Here is a 25,321-nt window from a genome sequence, read left to right on the forward strand (position 1 = left end):
AGTGGAGTCATCTTTTGAGCATCTGCAGCAGGCTACCAATATTTCAGTCCAAATTTTGTCCCTCTGCTTTCTCAGCTCCTTCCTCTGCTATCTCCAGAATCTCTCTGTGTTCCAGCTCCTGCTTACTGCTTCCTTGGACTCCAGGCTCTGCCCTGTTGCTGCTGCGTGCTCCAGTGACTGCCCTTGCACTTGCCTCTGCTGGAGATTTAAAAGCTGTGGCTGAAGCTTGGGAGGCAAACCCCAAACAGCTGGGATTCATAACTCCTCACGTTTGCAAAGTGAACTCAAAACCACATTTCTTATATTTAAATTCTGGGCAAAAGAGCCCTTGTGACTGTTTAAAAACACATTTTGAGTTACTGAGTTTGTTGACATCAACAAACTGGCATTTCTGATGGCAAAAGCCTTGGGCAGCTTTAAGGCACACATACCCAGATGATTTATGTACCATGCAAGGGATTTAGCCAAAGGAAATCTCCCTAAGAGCAAGAAAAGGTTTTTACAAATGGCATTAAATGGGTGCTGGCTCATCCTTCTACCCCAGAGAAGTGTAATGCCTACTGAAGCATTCAGCTGAAAAATCCACCCCAGGAGATTGTGCCTCTCACCCCTGGCCCCCATGAACACACAGGAACAACCTGGAGAGGCAGCAGGGCTATTTTCCTCCAGGGAATGTATTTCTGTGTGACTGAGTCCCAGAATGCCAGGTTGGAAGGCACCCCAAAGATCACTTGGTCCAACCAAATGAGAGCAGCCCTGTGGAGAAGGACCTGGGAGTCCTGATGGATAACAAGTTGTCTGTGGGACAGCAATGTGCCCTTGTGGCCAAGATGGCCAATGGGATCCTGGAGTGCATTGAGAGGAGTGTGACCAGCAGATGCAGGGAGGTTCTCCTCCCCCTCTAGTCTGCCTGGTGAGACCTCACCTGGAATATTGCATCCAGTTCTGGGCTCCCCAGTTCAAGAGGGACAGGGATCTACTGGAGAGAGTCTAAGGGAGGGCTACAAGGATGATGAAGGGACTGGAGCACTGCCTGGTGAAGAAAGGCTGAGAGCCCTGGGGCTGGTTAGTCTGGAGAAGAGAAGACTGAGAGGGGATTTAATAAATATCAAGAGGGGGTCAAGAGGGAGGGGACAACCTCTGCTCACTTGCACCCTGTGATAGGACAAGGGGCAATGGATAGAAATCACAGCACAGGAGGTTCCACCTCAACTTGAGGAGGAACTTCTTCACTGGGAGAGCACTGGAGCAGGCTGCCCAGAGAGGTTGTGGAGTCTCCTTCTCTGGAGACTTTCAAGACCCATCTGGATGTGTTCCTGTGTGCCCTGTGCTGGATTCTATGGTCCTGCTCTGGCAGAGGGGTTGGACTCAATGATCTCCAGAGGTCCCTTCCAACTCCTAACATCCTGTGTGCCTGTGCACCTCTCCAGGTAACAGTAAAGTTGAAATGAGCTGGCCCAGTACCCTCTCAAGCTGAGTCTTAAAACTGTCCAGTGTAGGGGAATCCACTACTTCCCTTGGGAGATTATTCCAATGTCTGACTGTTCTCCTTTTCTTCTAGAGTCCAGTTGGAATCTCTCCGTGAATAACTTGTACCCATTACCTCTTGTCTTTTCCATGGGACTCCTTGTAAAAAGGGAGACTCTGTCCTCTTGGTAGCCACCCTTTATGTACTGGTACATAACAAGGTCTCTGTACACGTAACAAGGTCTCTCCTAAGCCTTCTCTTCTCAAGGCTGACCAAACCCAGTTCTCTCAACCTTTCTTCATATGGCAACCACAATGCAAAGAAATATCATACAGGCCAGAGAGGAAATGCTCTCAGGTTATTTTATCCTTGACCAGAATTAGCTACACTCTCCTCCAGACAATCTAAATCTGGTCTACCTTAACATGTTAAAGGCTACCTCTTGGAAAATAATAAATTAAAAATGATGAATGCGATTTGATGAAGCAAGAAAGAAGGTCCAGAAGCTAAAGTCTTCACTCCAACAGCACACAAAAATCACAGAAGAGGAGAAGGAAATGTAGGAAGCCTGCACCCTGGGAATGAGCTGTTGAGAAGGAGAAGGGGCAGGAGGTCCCCACTGACCTGCTGCCTTCTTGTGTTGAAGGCAGGGGCTGTGGGGAAGGAAACACATCTTGCTAGCAGGTTCCCTGCTTGATGACCTGCCTTTCAGCACAGGCAATGTATCCCCTAACACTTTATTTTAGTCTCTGTCTTTTAAATGTTGTATGGTGGAAAAAGTTTTGTAAGCACAGCAAAGCACACTTTAGGTGAATTCGTTGTTAGGGGCTCATAGGGGACTTTATTTAATCATAAACCATCTCCATTTAATTGTAATAGTTTCTGTTTGCATGGTTCTTTCACCTGAGTGGCTACATAAGGGTTTGGTGAAGTATTTACTGGAGATCTTTGTGTTTAGGTGCACACAGATGAGCACACAAGAGGCACAAGCCATCGGTAGCTCTTGCTAGGTATTTTATCTAGTCAGGTCAGGACCTCTGACTTTACATTGGTTCCACAATGTCCACAATAAGAAATGGCTCCCTGTCTTTATCACACCATCTAGGAGAAGGGCTTGTTGTTGTCACATTTCCAAGACAGCCACACTAATGTCTGCTTGCTGGTTCCCACAGCAGTGGTGGCAACCAAACCACCACAGCTCCACCAGGGCTGCACTGCAAAGCTCTGCATCTCTTTGGTTTTATGGCTTTCATCATTAAATGCTGGGCCCTACAGCTCACTTATCTCCATAGTCCTTTTTACAACTGACAGATTGTGGTAATTACCCAAGCACTGCTCTCAGAAAACATGGTGAAACTTTATGCCTCTGAGAACTTTAATCTCAATTATTGGTTGATATTGACCAAAGTATTCACAGGTTTCAGAGGGATCTCACAGATGCACACCTACATGCATTCAGATTTTAATTATACAGATGCCTTTTTTTTCTGCAGAAAGCAGCTTAACTGTAAAGACAAAATCCCCCAGATGCTGCTGTAATTAGATTTGCAGGAGACCACATCAGACCAGGTTCATTATTCCACTCAACAGCTGAAATAAATGTCCAGCAAAGAGGAGATTTATTCTTTTTCTCTTTACATATTCTGGTCTGCAAGGTCTGGTTTATTTTACCAGTCTTTGGAAGCAAAGGTGTGAGATAGAGCTTGCAAAATTTAGTCCCACTTAATTAAGAGAATGGAGATTGTTGATATCACAATATCACAGAATCACAGTACATTAGAGGTTGGAAGGGATCTCCAGAGACCATTGACTCCAACCCCCCTGCTAAAGCAGGATCACCCAGGGCAGGTCACACAGGAATGCATCCAGGTGTGTTTTGAAAGTCTCCAGAGAAGGAGACTCCACAACCCCCCTGGGGAGCCTGCTCCAGGGCTCTGTCACCCTCACTGGAAAGAAGTTTCTCCTTATGCTGAGGTGAAATCTTCTCTGTTCAAGTGTGCACCTGTTTTTTCTTGTCTTATTGCTGTGCACCATTGAAAAGAGCCTGGCCCCCTCCACTTGACACCCACCCCTCAGATACTGATAGACATTGATCAGATCCCCTCCCAGTCTTCTCTTCTCCAGACTAAACAGCCCCAGGGCTCTCAGTCTCTCTTCACAGGGAAGATGCTTCTAGTGTGAGGTGTCCCTACCCATGGCAGGGGGGTTGGAACTAGATGATCCTTGTGGTCCCTTCCAACCCTGACTGTTTCTATGATTCTATGATTCTATGATTCTATGATTCTATGATTCTATGATTCTATGATTCTATGCTTAAGTCCCTTAATCATTCTCGTGGCTCTCTGTTGGATCCTCTCCAGCAGGTCCCTGTCTCTCTTGAACTGGGGAGCCCAGAACTGGACACTGGTAAGTTGTTTAGTGTCTAACTCAGGTTCTGGTTTCCTTCCAGGAGCCCTGATTGCTGCTTTCTTTGCAGGCAGTTGAGTGTATTGGTTAAAAAAACCCTCCATTAAAAATTGGGAGGCATCAGTTACAGGTTTCTGCCAACGAGTTACTGTGTGATCTGGTAGTCACTTAGCTGTACTGTGTGAAAGAGAGGTGGTACTACCTCTCAGTGCATAAAAATCTCTGTAATCCTCTCATCAACAGCTCAATATTTCCCTCTATTACCTTTTCCTTTTTATTTGATATTACACAAAAGCTACATTTTGCATCTTGTGTTAGAAAAACAGCTAAGGCAAAAGAAAAATGGAGGCTCTTGGCTTTCTCTGCTTGAGGCTTGTTACAGCAGGTGGTCTCCAAAAAGTTTCACATTCCTGGTGGTCTCAGAATAGGGCTGTAAAGTCAAGCTTCTGGTCTCATTATAGGACTTTTTTGCCTGACATAGGACTTGGCCTGAATCCCATTACTCACTCAACACAGTGTGACCCTGCTGGGCCAATTTCAGTAGCAATCATCTAATTTAATGGCCATGGTCTGGGTTGCTAGACCTTAATATTGCCCAATTCAGGGATTTTCATGGGCTAAGGGGCAAGCTTGTACAGAATTTGAAACCAATAAACAAAGAAGACTGCTGTTAATTAGCATTAAAAAGAAGAGAGAAGGAGTAAATATTCAGAGCCACTCATTTTGTTCATCAAGTCCTGGTGCTGCCAGTCTGAGCCTGCCTTGGGAACAGCTCCCTCGCCCAGTATAGGTAGGCAGGGTAGCTCCAACCTGCAAAAGCAGCCCAGGGGTGGGTGCAAAGCACACCCTCACAAAAGGATTTGCAGATACCAGTCTGGGATTGCTTGGAAGGGGAGCTTTAAAACAAAGCCAGTCCCACCACAAGCTTTGACAGGAGTGGTGTCCCTTGTGCTGTATGGATGCTGGGAGGATGCAGTGTTCCAGTGCTTGGCACCACTCCACAGAGCTTCAGGTCAATGAAATAACACAGTGCCCTCAGCTCCCACAGTGGGAGGTGGGCTGGGCAGCTGGAGCTGCTGGAAGAGGCTAGGAGACGCTCCAGGCAGCACTACAGTGAAGGTTATCAGTGGTGTTCTGGGGCTGGTGGCAGTGGGGACACATGCAGGGGGACAGTAATGGTTCCTGTTGCCCAAAGTCAGCTAAGTGGCACACCCTGAGGGCCTGCTGCCAGACATGTTCAGGGGTTGCACACTGTGGTCTTGTTATTTGCAGCCCCTGGGTGCTCATGGAACCAAAATGTGATGCCTGCTGCTGCAAGGAGGTGTGAGAAAAGAACAGAGGCCTTGCTAAGTCTTTCCAAATTGAGGATGGCTCTGTCTCTTCTCTCTGATCTCAGAACCACTTGGAAGCAGTCTTTTGTGTCTGTCTCCCAAAGGATTTTTGCAGTTTCCTAGAGGGATGGCTATCACCCATCTCCTCAGGGTTGTGGGCATTGTATCTTATGCAGCATTTCTCTAGGGATGTCACCCCCCAGACAGGTGTGTGGTGCTTCATCAGGGACAGACACCTCACTAGACAAAGCTGGTCTGGTATGGTACCAACACATTCGGGGTACTCAAATGTCCTCCTGCCCTCTGGCCTTGAGCACAGGTGCACAGAGTGTTTGTTAGATGTAGCAGCTTCACAGATCTTGGTGGCTAAACTTTTCACTGGAGTAAGTCACAACCACTGTTAGCAATGTCAGGTAGAAGTTATGACCAGCTACAAGTGATTTGAACAGGACTTTCTCCATCGCTTTCTGTGATGCTGTAAATACTGCACTAGTGACATAAAGTTTAAGTGGCCATGTGTCCTCTCTTAGACCCTTCCAGCTTCAGTGCATTTCTCACATCTCTCTGTGCTTCAGAATACCTTCACCATAGTACAAACAAAGAAAGTTCCTCCTGTTGATGTGTATCATTTTGCTCTGGACTGTCAGTGTTAGGCAGAGAGGGAAGCTCCCCTGGTCACTGGTACTTAGCACTGACAAGTTCATCTTCCTCCCTGTTATCATTTAGCCTTTTGGCTCATCAACATCTCAATCCTTCTGCAGGCTTCCAGCAAGAAAACCACTGAGAGACCTTTCCACAGTGAACAGCTTCATCTGCTGGCACTACATATGGCCAAGTGCTGCCAGACTGGGAAAGTGCATCAGGTCCCTCGGGGGCTGGGGGCTGCTGCTCAGTGGCTGTATTAACTAAGAGCTCACTGGAGTGGAAAATGGAGCAGATTTGCTACTTGGTGACCTCAATCAAGTCAGGTCTGCATCTTGTGCATCTGTTTTCCTATTTGAAAAACCAGGCTAGCAATCAGGATGCCCTTTGTAAATCACCCTGAAGTGTGGAGACGAAGAAGGCTTGGAAAAAGACAGATATCAGTATTATCATACTCCTCATCCTCTCTTGTCAGTCCATTCATCATCCTGTCCCTCCCAGTGCCTTCCCACACTGCAGGCTTCCCCCACATCAAAAGCCATTGCTCACAGCAGCTCAACTCCTTGGGAACTGACATGAAGGGAGGCTAAAGCAGCACTGTGCTGGGGTGCATGTCCTTATTCTGCTCTGGTGGCTCCTGCTCCCCCAGGCTGGCACCAGAAGTGCAGGGATGCTGGCAGGGTCAGCCCTGTCTGCTGCTTGCTCAGGTACATTAGACACAAAAGCACATCCCACAAAACAGTGATTGCTTGGGGTCAGGGCAGTCTGCTCTGTCAGGACAGTGCTGTGAAGCACCCAAAATATCACAAGAGTTGACTTACCACAGAGTCAAGGAACCTAATGCAGCACTCAAGCTCAGGCTGAGTTTCACAGAACTGCCGAAAGAGAAGCCTTCCAATCGGCTGCTTTTCACATATGCTGCAGTAATCTCTCTCTAGAGGCAATAAAGAGAAGAAGAGAAGCATGAAAATGAGAAGAGTTTTGCCTTTGGGGTTGGCTAGGAGTTTAAAGCATTGCAAATATGTGCAGAACCATGACCCCCATAATCAGAACCGCTGCCTCCTCCTTGCCACGACGTTTCAGGTATCCGAACACAAATATCATTAATGGCTTTAAGACTCAGGCCAATGATGCTCGACTTTACAGACCTGATGTTGGGGAAAGTCTTGCAAAAGTCATTCAGCTATTATGAAAAAGAAATTCCCATTTTCCTGTGATGGAAACACACAGGCTCTGTAAAGGTGCTGCTCAGACTGGTGTTGTTTGTGGGCATGTGGGGAGCAAGTTAGAAGTCCCTGAAATGTGAGTCGTGTGTTAAAGGGTAGGAAAAGCTGGAATTTGTGGAGACTTTGCTGGATGCTTCTTAGGTATGCACTAAAGTGCCCCTGATCTCTGGAAATATTGCAGACTATGCATTTTCAAAGTTTTCAGCATTTCTGCTCTTTACTCACTGAGCACTAACGGATTGATGGAGCACATGGCATCTAGCTGGTTTCAGTTTCACACAGCACTCCCTTGCAGAACTGTGTTTCTCCTGCAAAAGCCATGTTTAAATTCCATTCCCCTGTGCTGGTGCACCCAGAACCATCACCTTCAGTAAAGTACAAAGACCTTTGCCCATCACAGGCACTAGCTGCAGGAAAACATGGGAGAAAGGCAGGCATCATGAAGCAGAGAATCACAGAATCTATCAGGTTGGAAGAGACCTCCAAGATCACCAAGTCCAACCAATCTCCCAACCCTATCTAATCAACCAGACCATGGCACTAAGTGCCTCATCCAGTCTCTTCTTAAACACCTCCAGGGATATCAACCCCACCACCTCCCTGGGCAGCCCATTCCAATGGGCAATCTCTCTTCCCTGGCAAGAACTTCTTTCTAAGATCAAGCCTAAACTTCCCCCTTGCACAGCTTGAGACTGTGTTCTCTTCTTCTGTTGCTGGTTGCCTGGGAGAAGAGACCAACTGCCAGCTGGCTACAACTTCCCTTCAGATAATTGTAGACAGCAATGAGGTCTCCCCTGAGCCTCCTCTTATGGTCCAGGTTTCCCTGGAACATATCCCAAAGACAACTGTTGCTCAGAGAATATCTTAAAGATCTGAGAAGGAGGAGTAGTAAGAAAAAATAAAAAGGTTGGAGTTAGTTGGTTTTTTCTTTTTCTTTTTTAGTTGGACCAGGAAAGTCTGAGCCTCCTCTTCTCCAGGCTAAACACCCCCAGCTCCCTCAACCTCTCCTCACAGGGCTTGTGCTCCAGACCCCTCACCAGCTTTGCTGCCCTTCTCTGGTGTGATGGTTTGAAACTGTCTTTTTAATTTTTTCCTTGCAAAGTTCAGAACAGAGAAAGTGAAAGAATGTAAATAAGTCACTATTGGGTATAAGAAAGCAAAATAACGATTGTTCTAAACACTTCCATTGGATAGATAGAAATGTTTAAGAACTATTACCCAAAACAAAGTAGGCATTCGGCACATTCTGCGTTCGGCAGTGGGGGCAGTTGCTGGGCTGTCTGGCTGCTGTTTCTTCTTCTCTTCTGGCTGAAGATAACACACTGACCTTGGCAGCTAAGTTAACAACTTTCTGCTCTAACTAACTCTGCTTCTCTGTCCAGGGGGGTCTGGGGGGGAAGCTCCTGGGAGAGGGAGGCCCCCTTTGGGAGGGTCCCCTTGGGGGGAAGCAAAGGGAGATCGATTGTGCTTTTTCTGTTGATTGTATATATATTTGTGAATGTTGTGAATTTTGTATATTTGTACATATTCATTGCATTTCATTGTAGATTTTAGACTCTGCTTGTAAATACAGCTTTTCATTTGCTTCCAGACTGAGCTAGCCTGGTTATTGTCGGTGGGGGGGGAATTTCAGCTCACACCGACACACTTTTTATTTTTGGCGCTCCAACTCGGGGCTCGATTGCTTGTTTGATTTATTTCTGCTCAGATTAGGAAGCAAAATGAAGCTGTTTTGGATTTTGAGCAATTTTATTTCCTCTGTTATCAGTGTGATTGTTTACAGATGGGCTGTTTCCTGCATGATAGACAAGATTGTGAGATATGTGGCATATAAGTCGTTTCTTTGGGTTAAGAACAAGTTACTGAATGTTGGTGAATTCTGTTATGGTCTTATTGGGCTAAGAAGCTATGGTAACTCAACTATGGATCTGCTAGTAGACACATATGAGTTTGTTACTCCTCTTACAACTACAGAGGGTCTTTGGAACCAGTGGTACCCTAGATATCTTGTACTAGCCTTAATCTTAAATTTGTTGCTTCTTGGAATAATCATATGGCTACTGATAGCACTGTGTCAAGAAAGACATAAGGCTACTTGCTCTTCCAACTCTGCTGTGAATGTGAAAACCAAGCCAGTAAATTTGGTGGCCACTGTAACCAGAAAGCGTAAAGGAGATGCAGATGCTGCAGGAGATGGTGCAGATGGAGATGAGGGTCCTTCTACTCAGGGTCCCTCTGTTAAGAAAGATCCTTCTGATGAGGAAGAGAGGGTTAGCCTTAAAACTCTGGTAGACCTCTTGAGACCCCACATGGATGATGGAGATGTAGGTCAGGATGTAGACCCTGGTAGATTAGCAACTGCTGGTAGTGCCTCTGAACTCAAAGAAATTCAACGGAGGATTAAAATAGGATTATGGGGACAGCAACCTCAGGATGATGATGATGATGATGATGATGAGGATGACATACAGTCAGCTAATGCACCCAGACAGGAAATTAGACATGTGAGGAAGGATTACATCAGAGGAGATAATGAGCCAGTCCTGTCTTGGCTAGCCAGGTGTTTTGATATGGGAGCCCCAGCATTGGTGGTAGGCGACAAGTCGGCCTCTCAGTTGGGGATGCTCTCAAAGGATACAGGCATAGACAGGCACCTAGGCAAGTGCATTGGTAAAGTTTCTCTGTGGGCACGCCTCCTACTGGCAGTCTCACTGAGGTACCCCAGCAGAGATGATTTACCATGGAACCCTAAGCCTTGGACCACAATAGCTGAGGGAATCAAGCGTCTGAGAGAGTTTGCTGTGAGAGAAGTAATGTATGGAGATCATAAGACTCTGAATCCTGATGAAATTCCTGTTGGAACAGGCCTTGCCAAAAAGCTCATTAAGCTTGCTCCTCCTAATTATGCTACTATTCTGGCAAGCAGGATTGTGGCAAGAAATTATGGTGGAGCACCTCCTACTGTTGGCCATTTCACTGACCAAATGAGGCAGTTGGAGGATAGTCTTGCACGTACTTCTTTGGTTTCAGCCATTGAAACTCTGTCTGGAGAAATAAAGAATTGCATGAAAGAGCTGAAGGAGGAATTTAAAACCTCCATATCCAACTTGATGAAGGGGGATGATTCTAATTCCTCTTCCTCCAGATGGATACAAGTTTCAGCTGTCAGAAACAGACGTGCTCCAAGAAGGCCATTCCAGAATAGGTCAAACCAAAACAGACAGCAGAGGCAATCACGTGGCAGTATCTGGATAACTCTGCGTGATCAGTTTGGTGAGAACATGAACAGATGGGATGGTCAACCAACTTCTGATCTTTTCAAGAGGTTACGGGAGCTGCAGAGAGGCAGATCCCGAGGTAGCAATACCAGGAGGGTAGCTGTCACTTCCTCAGTTTCCCAGAACAACTCTGATAGCTCCAACAGTGATCCTAATTCTGATGCTGGACGTTGTGCCAGCTGTACATGTGGATGTAATCCCCACCATTAGGGGTGCCCTGCCTTCCGCCAGGGGGAGGTAAGGGATAATGGAGATAACAGAATCTATTGGGATGTGTACATCCAGTGGCCTGGCACTTCAAAATTTCAGAAGTACAGGGCCTTGGTTGACACAGGAGCTCAGTGCACCATAATACCATCAAATTATCAAGGGGGAGAATCTATAACTATTCAGGGAGTCACTGGTGGATCTCAAGAGTTGTTTAAGATAGAGGTTGACATAAGTTTAACTGGGAAGCAGTGGAAGAAACATACTATTGTAACAGGTCCTAATGCACCTTGTATTTTGGGAATTGATTTTCTGAGAGAAGGGCGTTTTAAAGACCCTAAGGGTTACAAATGGGCTTTTGGAATAGCAACTGTAGAAACTGATGGAGGAAAATTGAAGTTGTCCATTAGACCTGAGCTTTCAGATGAATCTGCAGTTGTGGGACAACATGAGATAGAGGATGTAAAGCTGCCGGTTGCTTCTCAAACTGTGCATCACAGACAATACAGAACCAACCGTGACTCTTTGGTGCCCATTCAAAACTTGATTCGTCAGTTGGAGAGTCAGAAAGTCATCAGCAAAACTCATTCACCTTTCAACAGTCCAATCTGGCCTGTGAGAAAGCAGAATGGAGAGTGGCGTCTGACAGTTGATTTCCGTGCCTTGAATGAAGTAACTCCACCCATGAGTGCAGCTGTACCAGACATGATGGAACTCCAATATGAGCTGGAATCCAAGCAGGCCAAATGGTATGCTACCATAGACATTGCTAATGCTTTCTTCTCTATTCCCATAGCAGAGGAATGCAGGCCTCAGTTTGCTTTCACCTGGAGAGGCATTCAGTACACATTCAATCGTTTGCCCCAGGGGTGGATTCACAGTTCAACCATCTGCCATGCAGTGATCCATGATGCTTTGGAGAAAGGTGGAGCTCCAGAACACATTCAGTTCATCGATGACATCATCGTCTGGGGTGAGACTGCTGAAGAAGTCTTCGAGAAAGGTAACAAAATCATTGACATTCTCTTGCAAGCTGGTTTCGCTATCAAGCGAGACAAGGTGAAAGGACCTGCCAGAGAAATCCAGTTTCTGGGAGCGCGGTGGCAAGATGGTCGCCGTCACATCCCAATGGATGTGATAAACAGAGTCTCCACCATGGCAAATCCCACCAACAAGAAAGAAACTCTGTGTTTCTTAGGCATAGTGGGATTTTGGAGACTGCACATTCCTGGATACAGTCAGATTGTGAAACCTCTATATGATGTGACTCGAAAGAGAAACAGTTTCCAATGGGGTCCTGAGCAACAAGCAGCCTTTGACCAGATCAAGCGAGAGGTAGTCCAAGCGATGGGTCTGGGACCTGTCCGAACTGGTCCAGACATTAAGAACATTCTGTACACGGCCGCGAGTGACAATGGTCCAACCTGGTGTTTATGGCAAAGAGCTCCAGGGGAGACACGAGGACGTCCTCTTGGTTTCTGGGGTCGTGGCTACAGAGGCTCAGAGGCAAACTACACTCCAACAGAGAAAGAGATTTTAGCTGCTTATGAAGGAGTGAAAGCTGCTTCTGAAGTGATTGGAACTGAGTCACAACTTCTTCTAGCTCCTAGATTGCCAGTTCTGAATTGGATGTTCAAAGGCAAAGGTTCTTCACCACATCATGCAACAGATGCTACCTGGTCTAAGTGGATGGCTCTGATAACACAGAGAGCTCGAATGGGAAATCTTGAAAGGCCTGGTTTGGTGGAGGTGATCACAAACTGGCCAGAAGGCACAAGCTGTGCTAAACCTCCAGAGGAGAGAGTAGCTCGTGCTGAGGAAGCTCCTCCTTACAGTGATCTGTCTGATGATGAAAAGAGATATGCTTTGTTCACAGACGGTTCCTGTCGTCTTGTTGGGAACAAGCGGAGATGGAAATCTGCAGTGTGGAGTCCAACGCGCAGAGTTGCAGAAGCGAGAGATGGAGAAGGAGAATCCAGTCAATTTGCAGAGGTAAAAGCTGTCCAGCTAGCTCTTAACGTAGCTGAACGTGAGAGATGGCCAAAGCTTTATCTCTACACCGACTCGTGGATGGTAGCCAATGCCTTGTGGGGTTGGCTGAAAGACTGGAAGAAGAATGGCTGGCAGAGGAAGGGAAAGCCTATCTGGGCTGCAGATCTGTGGCAAGACATTGCTGCTCGCATTGAGAGAATCCCAGTGAAAGTGAGACACATCGATGCTCACATTCCTAAGAGCAAAGCTACTGAGGAACAACAACACAACCATCAGGCAGATCTAGCTGCAAGAGTTTCCCAGGTGGACACAAACTCTGATCCTGATCCTGATCTTGACTGGAAACACCGAGGTGAGCTGTTCCTAGCTCGGTGGGCCCATGACTCGTCAGGACATCAAGGCAGAGATGCAACCTACCGATGGGCTCGTGACAGATCCATTGACATTTCCATGGATGCTATCACACAAGTCATCCATGACTGTGACATTTGTGCTGCTATTAAGCAGGCAAAGCGGATCAAGCCCTTGTGGTACGGTGACCGATGGTCCAAGTACAAGTATGGTGAAGCCTGGCAGATTGACTACATCACTCTACCTCGTTCTCCATCTGGTAAGCAGTATGTGCTGACTATGGTAGAGGCAAGCACTGGATGGCTGGAAACTTATCCAGTTCCTCATGCAACTGCACGTAACACCATTCTTGGTCTGGAAAGACAAATCCTGTGGAGACACGGAACTCCAGAGAGGATTGAGTCGGACAACGGAACTCATTTCAAGAACAATCTTGTAAAAAACTGGGCCAAAGAGCACGGCATCGAGTGGATATTCCACATTCCCTACTATGCACCAGCTGCAGGGAAGATCGAACGCTACAACGGTTTGCTGAAAACCACTCTCAAAGCCATGGGGGGTGGATCTTTGAAAAACTGGGAGAAACATTTAGCACAAGCAACCTGGTTGGTGAATAGTAGAGGTTCAGTGAATCGAGCTGGACCTGCTCAATCAGATTTGTTGCGAAAGGAAGAAGGTGATAGAGTTCCTGTTATCAGAGAAAAGAATCTGTTAGGCAAAACTGTTTGGGTATTTTCTCCTTCAGGAGAGGCCAAACCTGTCCGAGGGGTGGTTTCTGCTGAAGGTCCTGGTCACACCTATTGGGTGATGCAAGAAAATGGTGAAATTCGGTGTATTCCACAAAGAAATCTAACTTTGGCTGAGAGAGGTTAAATTCAGAGTGTTGCGCAGATACAGCATCGCGCCCAAGAGGAGAGTTCATGAGATCTACGGTGCACGAACCCTGAGAGCCCTGAGTCACCTGAGAGTCCCTGTTCCTTCCTTCACTCCATCTGCGAGGAAACAAGCTGTTTGCTGTTTTTCCTGTGATTTGACTCTTTTGAATCATCTACATCTGAGATAGCCGGAATGGACTATGGTCTTTATTCACCTATTGTTGTAGATATTATTTTAGATTAGATAAATGATAGTAGCAGCCAATGGAATTGTTTAGAAGGGGTGGACTGTGATGGTTTGAAACTGTCTTTTTAATTTTTTCCTTGCAAAGTTCAGAACAGAGAAAGTGAAAGAATGTAAATAAGTCACTATTGGGTATAAGAAAGCAAAATAACGATTGTTCTAAACACTTCCATTGGATAGATAGAAATGTTTAAGAACTATTACCCAAAACAAAGTAGGCATTCGGCACATTCTGCGTTCGGCAGTGGGGGCAGTTGCTGGGCTGTCTGGCTGCTGTTTCTTCTTCTCTTCTGGCTGAAGATAACACACTGACCTTGGCAGCTAAGTTAACAACTTTCTGCTCTAACTAAGCTCTGCTTCTCTGTCCAGGGGGGTCTGGGGGGGGAAGCTCCTGGGAGAGGGAGGCCCCCTTTGGGAGGGTCCCCTTGGGGGGAAGCAAAGGGAGATCGATTGTGCTTTTTCTGTTGATTGTATATATATATTTGTGAATGTTGTGAATTTTGTATATTTGTACATATTCATTGCATTTCATTGTAGATTTTAGACTCTGCTTGTAAATACAGCTTTTCATTTGCTTCCAGACTGAGCTAGCCTGGTTATTGTCGGTGGGGGGGGGAATTTCAGCTCACACCGACACATCTGGACACAGGCACGAACTGGTATTGCACCACTACCAATGCTGAGGGCCTTGGCTATTTTTCTGGTGAGAGCAGCAAATCCCCCAGCCTGTTTGGAGCAGCAGTATCTCCTCTAGAAGCACACACATGGCAAACAACATACTGTGTTTCCTTGAGCGTTCCTCTCACCACCCTCCCTGCTACCATATGGCACTTGCTGTTATTATGGAAACAACCAGCTTCTAAATACATAACACAGCACTGCAAACAGACAGACGAAACCCACACAGCTTGTCACTGCTTTGGTTACTTCTCTCTCAGGCCTGAAGTTGCTCCTGCAATGTCTTTTATTCCTCCCCCTTCGCTTTGGCCCCCTGCACATTTCAGCTCCATCTGCTCCATGCAGAACACCTGCAGGCAGGTGGCTGTGTGGCAGTTTGAGGCTGTGCCTAGGAAAATTTTCCACAGATCTTGAGTAAAAGTGGTAGAATGTAAATAAATGACCACTGGATGTAAAAGGGAAAATAAAGATAAGGTCTAAATAACCCCATTGGTCTGAATAACTAACATAAAGGTAGTTGTAAAAACACTTTCTCTTTTTGACTTCTTCACTCTAGCAGATACTAGCTGGGTGCTTTTGCTTAGCTGTTGTTGACCTTGGCTGTGTTCTTGTTGTTGGCTAAGTACTAACAACCTACTCTTGTGCTCTTCTCTCTCTCTTTGGGTTGGGGGACAAAGGGAGTAGGGAGGGGGAAGCTGTTGGTAGCCCCCTGCTTTTGTCCAGGGGGCTTCTTGTGTTGTTTATAAATTGTAGATACCTGTAAATATTGTATATTTTGTATCTACTCATTGCATTTCATAGTTCTAGATTTTAAGTGTGCTTGTAAATACAGCTTCATTTGCCTTCCAACTGAGCTGGTCTGGCAACTTGATGTTGGGGGGTAATTTCAACCCATCACAGGCTGCAGTGGAGGTTGCCTTTGCCATGGAGGCACCCAGCCAAAGGGCTCCCTTCTCACCCTGGGGGACCATGTTCTGCAAACCCAGGACAGCTTTCCTGAGTGGGAAATGCTCTATGAGATGTTGGGCTTGCTCATCTGTAGCTGGGTGGCAGGTGGGCAGGAGCACCCAAGGCTGCCTTTTGTAAGAGGAATGAAGGTGCTGCCTGTGTGCAGATATATGGCTGCATTTCAGGAACTCCTCCCTGAAGCACCTACAGAGGGGTTGCTGGAAACACAGGGCTAGCTAGAATATGCTTTTAATTCAGTATTGTCCTGCTCTGTTCCAGCCTTCTGGAACAACACATCAGCACCATTTTGTGGCTGGCATTGCCAGTCCATTATGGAACAGGACATCACTCAATCTATACAGAAGATTGCAATGCTTTGGTTTCCTCTAGTAAATAAAAAACAGATTGAAATCACTGAGTAAATCCCAACTTGACCTCCAGCCTATTTAACTATCAGCAGCAAGCCTGTGGCACTGGCTTGTTTGCATGAGCTGGAGCCTCCAGTGTGGAACATCATGACACAGACAAGTACATCAAGAAAGCCAGTGGGGTCTCTTGGATACAGATCAGCCTTGGAGTGCCCTTGTGAGTGGTAGAAGCCTGTGCTGCTTGACTAAGCAGGTTTTTTTAGTGACAAGGTAATTGCTGAAGGGATGTGCAGACACACACAGTGCTAAGGCAAGCAACAGAGCTAGGAAAGAGCCTGAGTGGGTCAAAGCAGCAGCTCACAATGTCCCAGAGGCTGAGCAGGTCAAGTAAGCTCTCCTGGGAGGTCTGGAGGTTGAACTACATCTGTCTGATGGTGTTTTCTGCTACTTTGACTAACTAACTCTTCTGAAGGTATGAATTAAATATATACCCTGAGTATCAGGGGTACACATGTCAGGACTTGATCCCTCCAGAAGCCCAAACCCACAGCAAGCTTCCTCGTGTTCAACAAGCAGAAAACAAAATAAAAAATAAAAAAGAGACAGTCTGAGCTTGTAACAGAATGAAGCACAAAGGAACAAATGCCTTCATCAGGCAGCTTGCTCTCTATATTCTCTTGTACAGCATTGCTTGATGCACAGTGACAAAGCTTGTGGTACAAAATGCAGTTTGTCACGGTTGTTGTGCTGCTGTAGCAGAGGATGCTTTTCTAAACAAAAGGGGCCAGTGATACCAGCTAAATAAGCCTGCAAATTGCACAACCAATAGCTCTACTTTCACAGGATCACACAGAATCACAGAATTAACCAGGCTGGAAAAGACCTAGATCATCAAGTCCAGCCCATCACCCAACACCATCTGATCAACTAACCCATGGCACTAAGTGCATCATCCAGGCTTATTTTAAACGCTTCCAGGGATGGTGACTCCACCACCTCCCTGCACAGCACATTCCAATGGCCAATCTCTCTTTCTGGGAAGAATTTCTTCCTAACATCCAGCCCAACCTCCCTTGGAGCAGCTTGAGACTGTGTCCTCTTGTTCTGTTGCTGGGTGCCTGGAACAAGAGACCAACCCCCACCTGGCTACAACCTCCCTTCAGGTAGTTGTAGACAGCAATGAGGTCACCCCTGAGCCTCCTCTTCTCCAGGCTAAACACCCCCAGCTCCCTCAGCCTCTCCTCACAGGGCTGTGCTGCAGACCCCTCCCCAGCTTTGTTGCCCTTCCCTGGACATATTCAAGCAACTCAACATCTTTCTTAAACATCTTAACCATCTTTCTTTCTTTATAGCAGTGCAGGAAAAACAAGCCGCTAAACATTATGACATATGTGGATAAACGAGACATGAAGAAGATCCAAGCACAGAACTTGGCCAGCACGTGAGGAGGGTGACCTCTTTGTAATGAGGAAAAAGGAAACGCCAGAAATAATCTCTGACAACACCAGAGCCAAAGCAGTTCCTCAGAGCCTTCCACTCCTCAGTCATGTTCACTGAAGTGCTGGATATACCAACACAGACAACAAATACATGATGCAACTGCTTTCATTCCTCGTAGGTGACACAAAATATTTTCTTAGGCCCTGATCTTGCCCTTGGCCTCACTGAGGCAGCTAAGTGAATCTGCTCCCCACTCATTTTTTGTTATGCACGGGCCCTGGAGCAGATTAAGAAAGAAAAACACCACTCTCAGCTAAAGTAGGAAAGAAAAAGAGCGGAGAGTTTTGTTATAGTAAGGAAACAGAAGTGTTTTAACAGCGTGCTGCACCTCAGGGACCTGGCTGAAGCACCTCGAGCTGCGCTGATGAGCTGCTGCAGGAGGGGAGGGTGCAGAGCCCGGCGGGTACCGAGGCCAGGGGCTCTCTCGGGCTGGGGCTAATCGCTGTGTCGCCCTCGGTCCTGCTGCCAGCAAAAATATCCACCCAGTTTCCAGCATTTAAAAAACAGAAAGAATGATTTCCTGAGGAAATGGAAATGTTAAACACTTGGAAGTGAAACCATATGCTTACGGTGATGAAGTGTAACTAAAACGGTTTTGAGAGCGATACTTTTGGTCGTCAGACCCTCCTGCCTCGCCACAATCCTCTTTAACACCTGCAAAGTCACCCCAGACAGGGGTGAAAAGCTGGGTGGGTCAAGCAGTCACCTAGGGAAGCAGCCACTTCTCACTGAGGCAAATCCATTTATATCAGTGGCAAATAAAGTGCACGTGCAAGTGGGCTCTTCATCTGAGGTGTCCCTGCCCATGGCAGGGGGGTTGGAACTAGATGATCCTTGTGGTCCTTTCCAACCCTGATTGGTTGTATGATTCTGTGATTCTATGATTCTGTGATTCTGTGATTCTGTGATTCTATGATCCTGTGATTCTGTGATTCTGATTCCATGATTCTGTGATTCTGATTCCATGATTCTATGATTCCATGATTCTGTGATTCTATGATTCTGTGATTCTGATTCCATGATTCTGTGATTCTGATTCCATGATTCTATGATTCCATGATTCTGTGATTCTATGATTCTGTGATTCTGATTCCATGATTCTGTGATTCTGATTCCATGATTCTGTGATTCCATGATTCTGTGATTCTATCATTCTGTGATTCTGATTCCGTGATTCTGATTCCATGATTCTGTGATTCTGATTCCATGATTCTGTGATTCCATGATTCTGTGATTCTGATTCCATGATTCTGTGATTCCATGATTCTGTGATTCTATCATTCTGTGATTCTGATTCCGTGATTCTGATTCCATGATTCTGTGATTCTGATTCCATGATTCTATGATTCCATGATTCTGTGATTCTGATTCCATGATTCTGTGATTCTGATTCCATGATTCTATGATTCCATGATTCTGTGATTCTATGATTCTGTGATTCTGATTCCATGATTCCATGATTCTGTGATTCTATCATTCTGTGATTCTGATTCCATGATTCTGTGATTCTGATTCCATGATTCTGTGATTCTATGATTCTATGATTCTGTGATTCTATGATTCTGTGATTCTATGATTCTATGAATCTGTGATTCTATGATTCTGTGATTCTGTGATTCTATGATTCTGTGATTCTATGATTATGTGATTCTGTGATTCTATGATTCTTAACAAACCCCACAGATTCCTGTGGAAGAGGTGTTACACAAAATGCCATCACAAACATTCATATGATAAATAAGGATAGGCCATGTCTATTCTAAATTCTAGTGACTCATTTTGCCCTTAGCTTTGCCACTTACATATTAAAATGCTACTTTAAAGGGCACCCAGCACACAGGCCACAGAGAAAACACCATCACCATTCACAGTCTGTGACCAAATTTGTTCCCTGACAAGACACTCTAGTAAAGTTCTGAAAAAGACCTAAGCATATCCCTAGGAAAAACAATCCCTATTAATAAAATTTCATACTGATGAAAACATGCCATGGATGAAGTGAAAAACGCAGGACAAGGCAGTAAAGCAAGCAGCTGATGATAAACCCCCCAGCTTTCAAGTTAAAGGGAAAAAAATATCTAATATCTTAATCAGATAAAAACTTCCCCGCACCTTGTGAATACTTCCTCATCTTAATTTTCCATTTAAATGTCTTAGCATTTTTGGCTTGGCTCAAAATATCACCCTAGCAATTTTGGAGAGAAACAGTGGTCTGCAGAGAGATCAGATTTAACCCCTCCACTTTCACAGCTGCAATACACCAGTGGGTTTTGCTGGGTCAGTGGTGAGCTACAAAACTGGGTGATGACTCTTGGCTGAAAACCAGGCTCTCCTGATGGAGTTTCATACAGTTTAAAGTGCAGGTGGCTAAGTGAGACTGATATGGAAAGTTGTACTTCTGTTTCTGGGCAATAGCCCTTGTTTTGAAGGGTTTCTAATCCAACAACTCCTATGAGGACAGGCTGAGGGAGCTAGGGTTGTTCAACCTGGAGAAGTGAAGGCTCCAGGGAGACCTTATAGCAGCCTGCCAGTACCTGAAGGGGGCTACAAGAAGGATGGAGAGAGACTGTTTGCCAAGGCCTGCAGTGACAGGACGAGGAGCAATGGCTTCAAACTAGATTGGATGTTAGGAAGAAGTTCTGCACCATGAGGGTGGTGGAACACTGGAACAGGTTGCCCAGGGAGGTGGCTGAGGCCCCATCCCTGGAGATATTCAAGGTGAGGCTGGACAGGGCTCTGGGCAACCTGATCCAGTTGAGGATGTCCCTGCTGACTGCAGAGGGGGTTGGACTGGATGACCTTTGGAGGTCCCTTCCAACCCAGACCATTCCATGATTCTGTGAATCAGCTGGAGAGGCTTCTACCCATAGATGTCTGTGGAGATGAATGAGCTCAGTTTAAATCTGGCATTTCACAACTACAAAGGGTAGAAACATTTTTTGGGCTTTTTTGTCATTACTGGCCAATGATTGCACTTCTGTACTATCTACTAAGTAGCATTTCATTTTCCAGCACACTGGAATGACAAGAGAAGATATTTCAAAGAAATGCATGGAGAACCACCAAGAAGATGTGCACCATGCTGCTGCACAGGAAAATTTAAACTTGGCCTCTGGATCTCTGCTCTCCTTGGCATTAAATCAGCTTAGATTAAAACTGAGTAAGATCCAACAGAATGTCATTCTGCTTTCAAAAAAATACCATCCCTAAATACAACAACAAAACCCAAACCAAAAATCCCCTCCTTACCACCTGGAAACCCCAAAGTGGAGGTAGGAAGAATTAATTACTCTTTTCCTGCTCATGCTCAGTGATCCAAGACAAGAACTCCCCAGTTATTTTTCCTTTACAGTGAATTAAAATCTTTCAAACAGACCTTGTCCCAAGTCTACTATTTATCTGCTGCTCTCTTCCTCATGCCTGCTTTAGTCCAGAACAACAAAAAGCATGCCAAACTCATGGAAGAAAGCATTCAAATACAAGGGAATCCTCAGTGCCTGTGCTCAAGGTGTACAATCAGGAGCAGCATTGGAGCAAGAAGGGGTAAAGCACTCAGTTTGTAAGACTGTTGGCAAACCAAGAGGAAAACTTTCTTATTCCAAGGGGCTGAGGCCTGACAAAGTGATTCCCCCCAGCCCTGAGGTGAACAGAAACTTCAGCTGGAGATGTCCCAAAATCCCACATCTCCCTCCTCAATCTGAGGAGGAAGTTGCAATGCTGAGTTGCATTAATAAGGGTACCACAAGCATGGATAAGGATGTCATTCTCTCATCCACTCAGCACTGGTCAGGTTGCACCTTGAGTACTGTAACCAGTTTTGGTCCCTGCTATACAAGAAGGATGTGGACAGGCTGGAAAGGGTTCAGAGAAGTGCCACAAGAATTTTCAGGGGACTGGCAGATCTGTCCAGTGAAGGAAGGTTGAGAGAAGTGGGTTTGTTCAGCCTGGAGAAGAGAAGGCTGAGGGCAGACCTCATAACCATGTACAAGCACACAAAGGGAGGTTATCATGAGGAGGGAGACTCCCTTTTTACAAAGAGTCCCCTGGTCAAGACAAGGGCTGGTGGGCACAAGCTGCTACTGGGGAGATTTGGACTGTATGCCAGAAGAAGAAGTTTGACCATTCAAACTATTAGACATTGGAATAAACTCCCAGGGGAGGTGGTGGATTCCCCTACATCAGACAGTTTCAAGGCCCAGCTGGACAGGGTGCTGGGCCAGCTCATTTCAATTGTATTCTTACCCTGAAAAGTTGGACTAGATGATCCCTGGGGTCCCTTCCAACCTGGTATTCTATGAATCTATGAACCTCAGTCATCTTGGGGGGGATTGCTGCTAAAACAGATCCTAACCACCCCAGACCAAATCCAAAAACCACAGCTGCTGTTTTGTCCACCTCTGCTTCCTATGTGTAAGCTCTCTTGCAGGGGCACACAATGAAAAGGAACCAAAGCAGGAGCTAGAAGCACAAAGTATGCAGCACAGACTCTCACAGCCCAACGGGCAGCTTGGAGCAATTGCCTTCATTGTGTCAAAAGAAGACCAAAGCCTTTCAAGTCTCCAGAGTTGTTTTGTATCCACTCAGGGTTCTAATGGAAAGCAAATTGCATCCTTAAACACTGAATAACCCTATTTAGAGCTCCATTCATGTAAATACCTTTCTCATTTCAAACCAGCAAGTCTCAGGCTAGTGCTTATAAATATGTCTTAGAATTTGCTGCTGCTCTTCCAGAGCTGAAACTGGAATTACCACTGTCTATGGATAAACTTAATAAACAGTAGATACTAAACTGCCTAGTCTTTGAGGCTGATGAAAGTTCCCTCTTATCAAAGGATCCTTTGTGGGTGCTTTAAAAGGATTTAAATTGCTTTGATTGCATTATTAACAGTGTCTGTGTCGCTCTTGTATTTCAGAATAATCTGAAAAGCTGGAACATCAGCTCTTGCCTTCTACAAAAGATGGTTTTTCCATCTCTGATAAATATGCTTCAATACAAAAGATAATCCTTGTGTTCAGAAGCAAGATTCCCCAGACTGGCCCTGTTAACATGTCTGCAGAGCCATTTACTGACTTACTCCCTTCTGATTTTTCGATGGCCTTTGGCAGCAGAAGTGTCACAGACAGTTAGAACTTCATAAACTTTGCTGGGAACCCATGTTCTGGGGTACATTCAGAGGAGTGTGTCCAGCAGATCCAAAGAGGTTCTCCTCCCCCTCTTGCCCTGCCCCGGTGAGGCCACACCTAGAATGTTGCATCCAGCTCTGGACTGGAGCACTGCCCCAGGAGGAGAAGCTGAGAGACCTGGGGGTGATTAGTCTGGAGAAGAGAAGACTGAGAGAGGGGATTTAATAAATATCTGAGGGCTGGATGTCAAGAGGGAGGGGACAGGCTCTTCCCCATTGCACCCTGTGATAGGACAAGGGGCAATGGATATAAACTCCAGCACAGGAGGTTCCACCTCAACATCAGGAGGAACTTCTTCACTATGAGAGCCACAGAGCACTGGAAGAGGCTCCCCAGAGGGGTTGTGGAGTCTCCTTCTCTGGAAACTTTCAAGACCCATCTGGATGTGTTCCTGTGTGACCTGTGCTGGATTCTATGGTCCTGCTCTGGCAGGGGGGTTGGACTTGATGATCTCCAGAGGTCCCTTCCAACCCCTAACATCCTGTGAGCCTGTGAGTAAAAAAATGTGAGAGACTGAAAATAGAGCCCCATTTCTTATGAACACACGTGGATATTGCTATTTAAACTGTAGAACCCGGCCAGGTATGTGTGCAGCAAGGTAGCGAAGCCTCTCCTTTTCATGGTGATTGCTTGGGAATGTTGCAGGAATGGGAAGAATCACAAAATGGAAGGGGTTGGAAGGGACCTCTGGAGATCATCGAGTCCAACACTCCTGCCAGGGCAGGTTCACCTAGAACAGGTTGCACAGAACAGCATCCAGATGGTTTTGAATGACTCCAGAGAAGGAGACTTCACCACCTCCTCTGGGCAGCCTGCTCCAGTGAAGTGACAGAAGGGAAGTTTCTTGTCCTTTTGTCTGTCTTTTGTTGTGGTGGTGGTTGAGGGCTGGGTTATGGTTTTGTGGAGAGATGTTGTGTTTTGGGGGTTTTGTTTGTTTGTTTAGTTTGGTTTGGTTTTTGTTTCCTTTTTCTGAGTTTTGGAGGGTTTTTGTAGGGTTTTGGGGCTTTTTTTGGTGTTTTTTTTTTGGTGGGTTTTGTTTGTTTGTTTGATTTTGGTTTTGGTTTTGTTTTAAATACAGAAGGCTGTTGAGATGGTGATCATTTCCCCTTTGCCCTGTCTCCAGCAAGGCAAGCCAAATGGTTAGAAGACAGGAGGAAAAATGCCTCATTTCTGTTAATTCAAAAATTCCCAGGAACTGTGGCAGTAAGTCATGTTCTAAAAGCCCAGTCCAAGCACCCAGGCTCCAGTGGGAATTCAGTAACCAGCACAACCAATATTCTGCATCCTGCAGACCTCAGTGGCACGCTGTATTTATCAAATGGGGCTAATAGCACTGCCCTGCCTCAAGGCAGCATGGCCACAACAAGGACATTAAAGTGTGCAGGAGCCACTGGATAGCCCTGGGGCTCTTTGCTATTTACTTGCAAGGCAAACTCCAGGAGCAGAAATTTAGTCCAAGAGAGTACAGCAGAGCCTTTTTGTATGTTAACCACCATACTGCTCCAAAACTTCACCTGGCACTTCACAGAGATGAAAAACAACGACACAGCCCCTGCCTTGGAGAGAGTTTATCTTGGCAGGGCCAGAGCTACGCAGGTGCAGGACAGACACTCCCGAAGCCAAGGGCCACAATGGAGTTCTCTTGCTGGTGGCAAGAGCACACAGTCCTTCTAACAATAAATATTTCATCTGCTCTCCTTATTTTTAATAAAATATGGAAATTATTAGGATTTATGACAGGATAATGGCTTGACAGAGTCCTTATTTCAAACAGCAGCTGCAGGTCTGCTGGTAAAAGCAGCACTTCATTTCTACAGAAAGCTCTAGATCTTACATGTGCCCAGGGAACAACATATTTTTTGGCCTTGGCTGATTTTTTTTTTCCCTCCTCTTTGAATTTAGGACCTTCTAAAAAAAAAAAATTGGAGCCCCCCTCCATCTAGGCAGTTACAGCAAGCATTGCTTTGGCACTGGCTATCCAAGTTTAATTAATTAAAAATACAAATGCAGTCAAGATGACTTGAGACAATGGAATTCCTCCAAACTGGTTTTAAGTCCTGCCAACTCGATTTTCTCTGCTTGTCAGCTGTCTCTCTTAAAACAAACAAAATTTAATCTCCTCATCATCGAACATCCAATGCAGTTATTCAGATGCAGACAGTGTTTGCTTTGCATAACTTTCCTCATTTCCACTATTTTCATGGTATGAGGCTACTCCACACATCACAGCAGCGTTACACTGAAGATGGAAACAATCCAGACCTTAGAGTTGGAGCAACGTTGGGGAAAAAAAATGCTTGGAGAATTTTGTAACAAATATTTTGGTGATGTACATGGATCTTTGCATTTGCTTTTTTTAAAAGGAGCTGCATTGCAGCTTTGCTCATGGAATTTTATTTGGAAGTCAGATCCCACAAACACTTGCATAAATATGTTAGCAGCAGCGCTTGAACCAGAAGGCCTATGTGGCTTTGTTGATTTTGGACAAAGATTTTGGCAGGAGGGAGAACAACCCACCCACCCTTTCTGTAGAAGCAGCAGGAGGATCAGATGAGATCCTGCGAGCTCACTACAGTCATCACACAGAAAAACATGACTGGGGTGCAGAGCCTGAGGAGGGACC

The 25,321-nt window shown here is 45.7% G+C and overlaps 1 protein-coding gene across 1 annotated transcript in view; it reads right to left on the minus strand.

Annotated features, from left to right (window-relative positions):
* Positions 1–25,321, minus strand: part of GRK5 (G protein-coupled receptor kinase 5) — a 120,857-nt gene that overhangs the window by 58,524 nt on the left and 37,012 nt on the right. Inside the window, exon 3 of the mRNA XM_054382311.1 lies at positions 6,669–6,781. Coding sequence (XP_054238286.1) covers positions 6,669–6,781 — 113 coding nt within the window. The remainder of the gene's footprint in view (positions 1–6,668; positions 6,782–25,321) is intronic.

This window comes from Indicator indicator, chromosome 7, assembly GCF_027791375.1.
Source record: "Indicator indicator isolate 239-I01 chromosome 7, UM_Iind_1.1, whole genome shotgun sequence".
Taxonomy (NCBI): Eukaryota; Metazoa; Chordata; class Aves; order Piciformes; family Indicatoridae; genus Indicator; species Indicator indicator.